At 42.2% G+C, this 12,851-nt stretch overlaps 1 protein-coding gene across 3 annotated transcripts in view; it reads right to left on the reverse strand.

The window, feature by feature from the left end:
* The window catches only part of LOC139389405 (rhotekin-like), a 130,684-nt gene that overhangs the window by 82,648 nt on the left and 35,185 nt on the right, over window positions 1–12,851 (reverse strand). Inside the window, exon 1 of one of the 3 annotated variants that reach the window (XM_071136140.1) lies at window positions 10,361–11,070. The exons of 1 other annotated variant lie outside the window; for it this stretch is intronic. In XM_071136140.1, coding sequence (XP_070992241.1) covers window positions 10,361–10,456 — 96 coding nt within the window. In that variant the 5' untranslated portion in view covers window positions 10,457–11,070. Of the gene's footprint in view, window positions 1–10,360; window positions 11,071–12,851 lie in introns of those variants that run through there. One more of the 3 variants, XM_071136138.1, reaches the window with a different exon arrangement.

Here is a 12,851-nt window from a genome sequence, read left to right on the forward strand (position 1 = left end):
GCCTGCACCAAGCCCTGATCTCAACCCCATCGAACACCTTTGGGATGAATTGAAACCCCAACTGCAAGCCAGCCTAATCGCCCAACATCAGTGCCGACTCACTAATGCTCCTGTGGCTGAATGGAAGCAAATCCCTACAGCAATGTTCCAACATCTAGTGGTGTGGGTGCTGTTACAGCAGCAGGGGGGGGGGACCAATTGATATTAATGCTCATGATTTTGGAATGAGATGTTTGACGATCAGATGTCCACGTACTTTTGGTCATGTGGTGTAGGTCAGGAGCCAGACAGAGTCTAAAGAAAGCAAATGATGTATTTAGGCTATAACCTACAAAGAAATACATTGTGAAGCATTTGCGAGTGCAACACACAGGGAGTCAGGGACATTAAGCTCTCAACATTTAAACGTTTTGTTGTAAATCATTGTTAGTCTATAAATTGTGCATATACGCTGTGACTTAGAATGAAAGACAAATTAAATAGTGCCTTTGAAAACATTTTTTAGAAACGAGTCTGTAGCTTCAGGCTCATGTGATGGTGCCTGGAGAGCGCTTGCCGAGCCACTGGAGATGCTAAACACCCTTTTGGCCACTCTTGCCAGGCTGGTCAGGGATGCAGAGTTGTTGTTTTTTCTAAAAGTAGGCCTAAAGGTTTAGGCAAAATAACCCAATCAAAACAGAAAGCTCCTTGAAAGTTGGATAATGCCAGGAATATTGGGATAAAAACAATTATGGCCTATTGTACAGATAGAACAAAAATGAACATTTTAAGAGATCAGATTTGTTTATACAGTGGGGCAAAAAGTATTTAGTCAGCCACCAATTGTGCAAGTAATCCCACTTAAAAAGATGAGAGGCCTGTAATTTTCATCATAGGTACACTTCAACTATGACAGACAATATGAGAAAAAAACAATCCAGAAAATCACATTTTAGGATTTTTTATGAATTTATTTGCAAATTATGGTGGAAAATAAGTATTTGGTCACCTACAAACAAGCAAGATTTCTGTCTCTCACAGACCTGTAACTTCTTTAAGAGGCTCCTCTGTCCTCCACTCGTTACCTGTATTAATGGCACCTGTTTGAACTTGTTATCAGTATAAAAGACACCTGTCCACAACCTCAGTCACACACACTCCAAACTCCACTATGGCCAAGACTAAAGACCTGTCAATGGACACCAGAAACAAAATTGTAGACCTGCACCAGGCTGGGAAGACTGAATCTGCAATAGGTAAGCAGCTTGGTTTGAAGAAATCAACTGTAGGAGCAATTATTAGGAAATGGATGACATAAAAGACCACTGATAATCTCCCTCGATCTGGGGCTCCACGCAAGATCTCACCCCGTGGGGTCAAAACGATCACAAGAACGGTGAGCAAAAATCACAGAACCACACAGAATGACCTGCAGAGAGCTGGGACCAAAGTAACAAAGCCTACCATCAGTAACCCACTACGCCGCCAGGGACTCAAATCCTGCAGTGCCAGACGTGTCCCCCTGCTTAAGCCAGTACATGTCCAGGCCGGTCTGAAGTTTACTAGAGAGCATTTGGATGATCCAGAAGAAGATTGGGAGAATGTCTTATGGTCAGATGAAACCAAAATATAACTTTTTGGTAAAAATTCAACAAGTCATGTTTGGAGGACAAAGAATGCTGAGTTGCATCCAAAAAACACCATACCTTCTGTGAAGCATGGGGGTGGAAACATCATGCTTTGGGGCTGTTTTTCTGAAAAGGGACCAGGACGACTGATCCGTGTAAAGGAAAGAATGAATGGGGCCATGTATCGTGAGATTTTGAGTGAAGGGCATTGAAGATGAAACGTGGCTGGGTCTTTCAGCATGACAATGATCCCAAACACACTGCCCGGGCAACGAAGCCGTAAGAAGCATTTCAAGGTCCTGAAGTGGCCTAGCCAGTCTCTAGATCTCAACCCCATAGAAAATCTTTGGAGGGAGTTGAAAGTCCGTGTTGCCCAGCAATATCCCCAAAACATCACTGCTCTAGAGGAGATCTGCATGGAGGAATGGGCCAAAATACCAGCAAGTGTGTGAAAACCTTGTGAAGACATACAGAAAACGTTTGACCTCTGTCATTGCCAACAAAGGGTACAGTGCCTTGCGAAAGTATTCGGCCCCCTTGAACTTTGCGACCTTTTGCCACATTTCAGGCTTCAAACATAAAGATATAAAACTGTATTTTTTTGTGAAGAATCAACAACAAGTGGGACACAATCATGAAGTGGAACGACATTTATTGGATATTTCAAACTTTAACAAATCAAAAACTGAAAAATTGGGCGTGCAAAATTATTCAGCCCCCTTAAGTTAATACTTTGTAGCGCCACCTTTTGCTGCGATTACAGCTGTAAGTCGCTTGGGGTATGTCTCTATCAGTTTTGCACATCGAGAGACTGAAACTTTTTCCCATTCCTCCTTGCAAAACAGCTCGAGCTCAGTGAGGTTGGATGGAGAGCATTTGTGAACAGCAGTTTTCAGTTCTTTCCACAGATTCACGATTGGATTCAGGTCTGGACTTTGACTTGGCCATTCTAACACCTGGATATGTTTATTTTTGAACCATTCCATTGTAGATTTTGCTTTATGTTTTGGATCATTGTCTTGTTGGAAGACAAATCTCCGTCCCAGTCTCAGGTCTTTTGCAGACTCCATCAGGTTCTCTTCCAGAATGGTCCTGTATTTGGCTCCATCCATCTTCCCATCAATTTCAACCATCTTCCCTGTCCCTGCTGAAGAAAAGCAGGCCCAAACCATGATGCTGCCACCACCATGTTTGACAGTGGGGATGGTGTGTTCAGCTGTGTTGCTTTTACGCCAAACATAACGTTTTGCATTGTTGCCAAAAAGTTCCATTTTGGTTTCATCTGACCAGAGCACCTTCTTCCACATGTTTGGTGTGTCTCCCAGGTGGCTTGTGGCAAACTTTAAACAACACTTTTTATGGATATCTTTAAGAAATGGCTTTCTTCTTGCCACTCTTCCATAAAGGCCAGATTTGTGCAATATACGACTGATTGTTGTCCTATGGACAGAATCTCCCACCTCAGCTGTAGATCTCTGCAGTTCATCCAGAGTGATCATGGGCCTCTTGGCTGCATCTCTGATCAGTCTTCTCCTTGTATGAGCTAAAAGTTTAGAGGGACGGCCAGGTCTTGGTAGATTTGCAGTGGTCTGATACTCCTTCCATTTCAATATTATTGCTTGCACAGTGCTCCTTGGGATGTTTAAAGCTTGGGAAATCTTTTTGTATCCAAATCCGGCTTTAAACTTCTTCACAACAGTATCTCGGACCTGCCTGGTGTGTTCCTTGTTCTTCATGATGCTCTCTGCGCTTTTGACGGACCTCTGAGACTATCACAGTGCAGGTGCATTGATACGGAGACTTGATTACACACAGGTGGATTGTATTTATCATCATTAGTCATTTAGGTCAACATTGGATCATTCAGAGATCCTCACTGAACTTCTGGAGAGAGTTTGCTGCACTGAAAGTAAAGGGGCTGAATAATTTTGCACGCCCAATTTTTCAGTTTTTGATTTGTTAAAAAAGTTTGAAATATCCAATAAATGTCGTTCCACTTCATGATTGTGTCCCACTTGTTGTTGATTCTTCACAAAAAAATACAGTTTTATATCTTTATGTTTGAAGCCTGAAATGTGGCAAAAGGTCGCAAAATTCAAGGGGGCCGAATACTCGCAAGGCACTGTATATAACAAAGTATTGAGATAAACTTTTGCTATTGACCAAATACTTATTTTCCACCATAATTTGCAAATAAATTCATTAAAAATCCTACAATGTGATTCTATGGATTGTTTTTTCTCATTTTGTCTGTCATAGTTGAAGTGTACCTATGATGAAAATTACAGGCCTCTCATCTTTTTAAGTGGGATTACTTGCACAATTGGTGGCTGACTAAATACTTTTTGCCCCACTGTATAAACAAATCTGATCTCTTAAAATGTTCATTTTTGTTCTATCTGTACAATAGGCCATAATTGTTTTTATCCCAATATTCCTGGCATTATCCAACTTTCAAGGAGCTTTCTGTTTTGATTGGGTTATTTTGCCTAAACCTTTAGGCCTACTTTGCTACAATGACACACTTAACTACCCACCTCATTCCTTTCTTTTAGCATAGGCACCTAGTAAGTACACGATTATGCTTTCGGGATACATGTCTTTTCAGATTCCACAATGTTCTTCAGCTGTGGACACTATATCACCGCATTCCCTTGCTTGCTCCTCATCTTTTGCACCGGTGTGTATTATCGGTTTCTTCATGAAAATATTGTGCCACCTCCATGACAGTAGCAAGGGGCTACAGCAGCACACAAGTAGACAACAAATGCATGCTGGGCCGGGCATGCCCTGAGCTCATTAAGTGAGCGCTACTGAAGCAAAATTGGTAGCGGCCAAGAAGGCCAAGGCTACAGCCTTGGGGAATCTCGCTCCGAGCTCCAGTCAAATTGGGCACGCTCCTCTCCTCACTCCGGTGGTAAGAAACACATTGTTACTGTAGCTTCATCAATACATGACCAATGCACATTGGTACACAATCTTAGACCGCCCTCTGGGCCACTCTCCAGAACACACAGCCTCCAGACTAATTATAGCCATGGGAGAGAGTGGCCATCTAGGGCCCTCCCTTCTGCCTGTGACCTCTCAGTAAGCGGACAGGGAGCATAGGACATGTAGGACAGACCCTGGAGACTGGAGAGCACTACTTAGTCACTCAGACATGAGGCATATCTACTATATAGGTCAATAATATACAGTTAAGTGTGTGTATGTGCGTGTGCTCACGCATGTGCCCATCCAGGCTGTGCTATGACATTACGCTGACCCTCTATTGGGAACCACGCATTTCACTGGACTGTTTCCTGTTCCCATCAGCAGCGTGGGCTCGGAATTCCTGCATTCCAGAGACAAAAGTGTTCCACAGCGCTGTCACTGATGAGGCGTTTTACTGTGGCCCTAATGGGCGTCGTAACGGAGGTGAGCGGCAGCCATGAAATAAAGGGAAACAAGAAACACAGCTCAAATAGGAGCCAAGAATGTGGCCCCTACTATTCAAAAAGGGATGTGTTAAAACCTGAACAAACGGGGAAGTTAGGAGGAGTAGAAGAAAGTCTTCCTAGATGACTGAAAACAAACCAAGGAGTTAGGGACCAGTGTTTCCTCTAGGATTTTTTTGTTCAGCAGCAGTGACATTTTCTCATGGGGCTGAGAGAAAATGTGCCGTTTTACAGAATTTCCTGCAATTCTACACGTTTTGCCATGGCTTATGCTGTGTTCTTATGCTACCCGAGTGACAAACATAAAATCAATGGGGGCCCCCCATGCCATGACATTTAGGAAATGTTGGATTCTCCTCAACAGTTTGCTTTTTATTTTGATGATTGTTATGTCGCATATATGAGACATAACAATCATCAAAATTAAAAAGCAAACGATATATATATATACACACACACACACACACAGTAAGTTTACATAGCCAAATACATTTCTACTCAGTTTCCACAATTCCTGACATTTAAGTCTAGTAAAAATTCCCAGTCTTAGGTCAGTTAGGATCACCACTTAATTTTAAAAATGTAAAATGTCAGAATAATAGTAGAGAGTATGATTTTTTCAGCTTTTATTTCTTTCATCACATTCCCAGTGGGTCAGAAGTTTACATACACTCAATTAGCACGTGGTAGCATTGCCTTTAAATTGTTTAACTTGGGTCAAACATTTCAGGTAGCCTTCCACAAGCTTCCCACAATAAGTTGGGTGAATTTTGTTCTATTCCTCCTGACAGAGCTGGTGTAACTGAGTCAGGTTTGTAGGCCTCCTTGCGCACACACACTAAGTTCTGCCCACAAAACCTTCTATAGGGTTGAGGTCAGGGCTTTGAGATGGCCACTCCAATACCTTGACTTTGTTGTCCTTATGCCATTTTGCCATAACTTTGGAAGTATGGGGTCATTGTCCATTTGGAAGACCCATTTGTGACCAAGATTTAACTTCCTGAGGTCTTGCTATGTTGCTTCAATATATCCACACAATTTTCTAGGATTGATTTGCACTTTTCACACCAAAGTACGTTCGTCTCTAGGAGACAAAACACGTCTCCTTCCTGAACGGTATGATGGCTGCGTGATCCCATGGTGTTTATACTTGTGTGCCATTGTTTGTACAGATAAACGTGGTACCTTAAGGCATTTGGAAATTGCTCCCAAGGATGAACCAGACTTGTGGAGGTCTACAATTTTTTTTCTGAAGTCTTGGCTGATTTCTTTTGATTTTCCCATGATGTCAAGCAAAAAGGCACTGAGTTTGAAGGTAGGCCTTGAAATACATCCACAGGTACACCTCCAATTGACTCAAATTATGTCAATTAGCCTATCAGAAGCTTCTAAAGCCATGACATAGTTCTGTCATTTGCAAGCTGTTTAAAGGCACAGTCAATTTAGTGTATGTACACTTCTGACCCACTGGAATTGTGATACAAGTTAAATAATCTGTCTGTAAACAATTGTTGGAAAAATTACTTGTGTCTTGCACAAAGTAGATGTCCTAACCGTCTTGCCAAAACTATAGTTTGTGAACAAGAAATTTGTGGAGTGGTTGAAAAACGAGTTTTAATGACCTAAGTGTATGTTAACTTCCGACTTCAACTGTATACTCTACACTACCATTCAAAAGTTTGGGGTCACTTAGAAATGCCCTTGTTTTTGAAAGGAAACCAAATGTTTTGTCAATTAAAATAACATCAAATTGATCAGAAATACAGTGTAGACATTGTTAATGTTGTAAATGACTACTGTTGCTGGAAACAGCTGATTTTTTTTATGGAATATCTACATTATCAGCAACCATCACTCCTGTGTTCCAATTGCACACTGTGTTAGCTAATGCAAGTTTATCATTTTGAAAGGCTAATTGATCATTAGAAAACCCGTTTGCAATTATGTTAACAGTTGAAAACTGTTGTCCTGATTAAAGAAGCAATAAAACTGGCCTTCATTAGACTAGTTGAGTATCTGGAGCATCAGTATTTGTGGGTTTGATTACAGGCATGAGTGATGGTTGCTGATAATGGGCCTCCGTACACCTATGTAGATAAATCTGCAGTTTCTAGCTACAATAGTCATTTACAACATTAACCTTTCTAGCGCAGGCGTTCCGCTAGCGACCCGCTTTGACAACAGCCAGTGAAATTGCAGTGCGCGAAATTCAAACTACAGAATTCAATATTTATAACTTTCATAAAATCACAAGTGTAGTACATCAAAATAAAGCTTAAATTCTTGTTAATCCAGCCGCTGTGTCAGATTTTAAAAAAGGCTTTACGGCGAAAGCACACCATGCGATTATCTGAGGCAGAGCCCCGCATACAAAAGCATGAAAAACATATTTCAACCAGGCAGTTGCGCCACGAAAGTCAGAAATACGATAAAATAAATGCCTTATCTTTGATGATCTTCTGTTGGCACTCCAAAAGGTCCCAGATACATCACAAATGGTCCTCTTGTTCGATAATGTCCTTTATATCCATAACAACTCAGTTTAGCTAGTACGTAAATACATTTAAAAATGTAAGATGGAGAATCGTTAGTCTTTACTGGAGAACAATACCAAAGAACGCACTTTCATCCACACGCATGGAAACACTACAGCCAAAATGGGAGCCACCTAGAAAAACTACAATCTCTGGCTCATTTTTTCAAAAAAACAGCCTGAAACTCTTTCTAAAGACTGATGACATTTTGTGGAAGCCCTAGGATCTGCAATCTGGGAGGACTTTACCTTATAATAAAAATGTGTGCAAAGCTGTCAAGGCAAAGAGTGGCTGCTTTGAAGAATCAAAAATCTAAAATATATTTTTATTTGTTTAACACTTTGTTTGTTATATGATTCCATATGTGTTATTTCATAGTTTTGATGTCCACCATTATTCTACAATGTAGAAAATAGTAAAAATAAAGAAAAACCATGGAATGAGTAGGTGTGTCCAAAATTTGACTGGTGGCGGTGACCCTCACTAAAGGAATAGAAGGGAAATACTGAGAGTGGTGCACTGACATTTGTTTGTTGTCTGGAATGCTGGCTCTGCTGCTTCCTCGCCAGGGTTATTCTATGTAACCACATAAGCTCAGAACAGCTGCTCCTCTATGAGCAAACAGATGTCTTACCTGTAGAACTCACATTTGCACACTGGACAGGCACAGTCCTCCCAGTCAGCAACAGTGACAACAAAGGGGAAGTTGGCAGTGTTTTTAGACCATATAGCAACTGGATCATCCACAGCACTCTTCTAAATGACCTTTAGGGCAAAAGACAAATTATGCTACGGCTGAATGGAGGCCTCTCTGCAGCAGGCAGAGAAGTCGTCATCCTGGAGCTCCAGTGGGTTGCACAGCCCCATCACATACAAAGAATCGCTGTTCCAGCAACCCACACAGGCAGGGAAGGAGGGGGGGGGGGGGGGGGGGGGGCACTGAAGAGAAACAAACCTGTCCAAGCAATACTGTTTACTGAGATATTACAGACTGACAACCCAATTAGGATCTCTTCGTTGAGAGAGTATCTGCCACTGTTCTCTGCCAGCATAGAACACAGATTCAGCATGTACATTGACTGGCTGCTGCCAGTTTGTCAGTGCAGTAAACAAGTCAGTGTCTTAAAGCAAGCTCTTTCATAGAGTATAATTGAATGGTTTGAGACTGACTGACATTTGGTGGCTGAAATTAAAAAGGTTACAACTCATGAGAGTGTCAATGATGATTCGGTAATATCTGAGCAGTTGATAGGTTAGGGGTTCAACAGGGAGGCAGGGAACGCCAGGGGGAAAGACAGCGTTCTAAACTCTGTTCTGGTTAGGGGTACTATAGCTCCCGAGTGGCGCAGCGATCTAAGGCACTGCATCTCAGTGCTCGAGGCGTCACTACAGACCCTGGTTTGATCTCAGACTGTACCACAACCGGCCGTGTTCGGGAGTCTGATTTGGCCCAGCATTGTCCGGGTTAGGGGAAGGTTTGGCCGGGGTAGGCAGTCATTGTAAAAATAAATGTTCTTAACTGACTTGCTTAGTTAAATGAAAAACACACAGTGGAGACACATCTAGTTTCTGTCTAAATGCCAGAGAGCTAGCTGGTGCAACCCGCTAGCTGGTGTCTTTATTCTAGAGAGAGGAGCCAGCTCCACTGAGTATATGTATGGGGTCTGAAAAGGGTGTGTGTGTGTGTGTGTGTGTGTGTATGCGTGCATCCATTAGACATTCATTGCTCTATTACCAAGCCAAGTTGCCCATCATGTGCCCATTAGACAGCCACATGGACCACCTGGCTGTCTGTTTGGAACAGATGAACTAAGACACTGGAAGTGAGCTGCCAACCTGTGTTATGGTGATATGACTGTCCAACACAGTGCCCAGCAGTGGCAGAGGCTGGCACTCCCATTGTCACTTAGATAACACACCCCCAACACCCTAACACACAACAGCTGCAGAGCCAACATAGTTTTACAACAGAGCAGCCAAACGCCCAAGAAATGAAGCATTAAAATGTCCTTTTGACATATTTCCCGTATCACTTCCAATGACCACGCGTCTCCTGGCTCTCTCCCCAGACTAAGACATTGAGATGCTCTAGCTATTTCCTCCGCTTGTCAAAGGAACAGAGATGTGGACTATGTTATGCATAGTGTTCACATCAATGACACCACACTTTGTTAGGTATTGATATAAGTATTGCATCATTATTTCTTTCTCCCTCTGACACACACACACACACTTTTGCCCCTTTGGGGACTTGCGAGTCCCACATGTGCAGCTGGAGACAATCTTAGTTATTCTCCAACCTGACTTTAATTACTGTAGATGGCGTGTTTTCTATTTTCTCTCACAGAGCTAGCTCGGCCATAAGGAGACCACAACGGAGTTTGCATAACCCCTTTGTCAGAGACATTCTTCAGCCACACCCGCTCAACTTTTAACATAACCTGTAAAAAAAGCAGTGAACTCACTCAGTAAACCGGCTCACGTGCTATACACAGTTGTAACAGCTCAGGGGGAAGTGAGAGCCTGTACACCTTACCTGGTTCCTGCCACATCATACACTCAGACGGCGTGCCAAACAGCTTTACAGCTCTCCCCGACTTTTGACACCCTATGATTTGTACACTTAAGCTTGAAAATCTCACTTCACTGACATGCACTGATATGACATGACAAAACTGCACATTGAATGGCCGGTGAAAGAAGAGAGGATATCAGACAAAGCCAGTGAGAGAGTCTGGAGGGACTTAATGATGACTGACAGAGCTTCCATAAGGTACATTACCTGTAAACTGAGGGCGATCTGTCGGATGTACATCATGTTCAGGTCTTCCAAAATGCGCAGTTTGTCCTCCATGTCTGCGTATCTGTCCATTGGCATCCCACGAAGTAGTATCCACAAATTGAGGTAGCATATGCTTGAAAATGTTCACTTCCACCCCTCAAATTAAACTTAATTTGTTGCAAAATAAAAGCGTTTATGGGAGCTGAGAACTCAAATTCCTCATGAAAAAATGCCAAGAACGCTCATGGTAGCAGATGAAAACAAACATGAAGAGACAGTACTGTAGATCCGTTTCGATAATTTGCTGGTTGATAAAGTACAGGTGGCGCGTTACGCACAAGTCTCCAAAAACAATGCGCAAAATAGCATAAACCGTAACCTTTTCGTCTTCTGAAGTATATCCAGACCAGTTTCGCTGTGTTAAAACTTCCAAAGTCCACAATACACTGACTTCTCCGAACGCAAGAAGAGACGTGTGCGAGAGCCCTAACAGCATACAGTAACCCTGTTCATAAAACATACAGCTAGTCCACAGTGTATATTCTTGGCTCCCTTTTTTTTTTTTTTTTTTTTTCAAGCAACAAAGGGCCTCTCAAACACCCACAGTGAACACCCCTCCTTGGCAGTACGGGAAAGAATGGTCCTTTTTTAAATGCAATTCTTCTCTTTGTGTCTTTGCGTCCTGATTGAGAGTGCTGTCTGTCGGCTGTGATAAGACCTCTCCACAAAAGGGCATTGCCTCCGCGGGAGCGAACACCACAACAACTCAAATGTGCGCAGTACTTGCCACGGTAGCCGAGGGACGTTACGCTAAATTAACCCATACAATGCTCCTCTCGCAACCGAGCAATAAATATAAAATACAAATTACGTGAAGGGGAGAATATTGTTGTCTCCATGCCTTTAAACAATAAATTATAGGTCTACGAAATAGCAGACAAACGGGCATTTAAAAAGGAATTGTGGCGGGTCAGAAAGCATTGATCTATTCAGACACTTGATAACAAATGACGAAATTAAAACTGTATCAGACAGCGCATTATCACGGTTTGAAAAGATGCCTAACCTAACACCAAATTAAAGATTAACCCCGAAAACCTCGGCCCCACAAAGCAAAACGCTGACAACGGAATGAGATCAGAACACAATCTGAATTAATACACCGAACAAAAAAATACACGCAATATTTAAAGTGCTGGTCTCATGTTTCATGAGCTGAAATAAAATATCCATGAAATGTTCCATACCCACATAAAAAGCTTATTTCTGAAAAATGATGTGCACAAATTTGTTTATATCCCTGTTAGTGAGCATTTTTCATTTGCCAAGATAATCCATCCACTTGACAGGTGCATATCAAGAAGCTGGTTAAACAGCACGATCACTACACAGGTGCACCTTGTGCTGGGGACAATAAAATGCCACTCTAAAATGTGCAGTTTTGTCACACAACACAATAAAACAGATGTCTCAAGTATTGAGGGAACATGGACTGTCCACCAGAGGTGTTAATTTATCTACCATAAACCGCCTCCAACATAATTTTAGAGAATATGGCAGTAAGTCCAACCAGTCTCACAACCGCAGACCACGTGTATGGCGTTGTGTGGATGAGCAGTTTGCTGATATGAACATTGTGAACAGAGTGCCTGATGGGGGCGGTGGGGATATGCTATGGGCAGGCTTAAGCTAGGGACAACAATCACAATTGCATTTGATCAATGGCAATTTGAATGCACAGATACCGTGACGAGATTCCAAGGCCCATTGTCGTGCCATTCATCCGCCGCCATCACCTCACGTTTCAGCATGATAATGCACAGCCCCATGTCGCAAGGTTCTGCATGCAATTCCTGGAAGCTGAAAATGTCCCAGTTCTTCTAATGGATAGAGTTCTCCAATTTAAGTAAAACAAAAAATAAGCGACTATCAGTATAGAATTCTGAAAACTATTCGGCCTATTACTGTTTTTAAAACTCTGAAAATAGGCTAAAATGTAGAGCTTGCAATCAAAGGGAGGATATTCCCAAGTTGTAGCCTAATAAAGATGCTAAGCCTATATGTTTTCAACAAAAAATGCTGTTTTCCAAGCATCGCTGAATTTATCAACAGTAGGCTAAACAGTTAAACTTTCCAACGTTGTCTCAGTTGACACAGCCAAATGTTGGTCCCCACTCTTCAACTCTCAAAGCGCTGGCTCTCTAACTTGCCATTTCTAGTTATTTATTGTATTGTGTGTTTCCTCTTCACCAGTGGCTCTTCAGAGTCCTGAGACAGAGACAATCCCAAAGCTAAGCGCTCTAGTGTCTACTTCATGCCAAAGGTTCCTCTCGCTTTCCTCTGAAAAACTTCTGGGTTTTAAAGATGCACACACCGGGGATCTTAAGCACGACAAATGTGTAGCATATTGCACAATCAGATTTGTAACATTTTACAGGAATTGCAAAACTTGTGTGACATCATATGAAATTGCAGAATTCCTAACATACCA

This window comes from Oncorhynchus clarkii, chromosome 30 (genome assembly GCF_045791955.1).
Source record: "Oncorhynchus clarkii lewisi isolate Uvic-CL-2024 chromosome 30, UVic_Ocla_1.0, whole genome shotgun sequence".
NCBI classification, from domain to species: domain Eukaryota; kingdom Metazoa; phylum Chordata; class Actinopteri; order Salmoniformes; family Salmonidae; genus Oncorhynchus; species Oncorhynchus clarkii.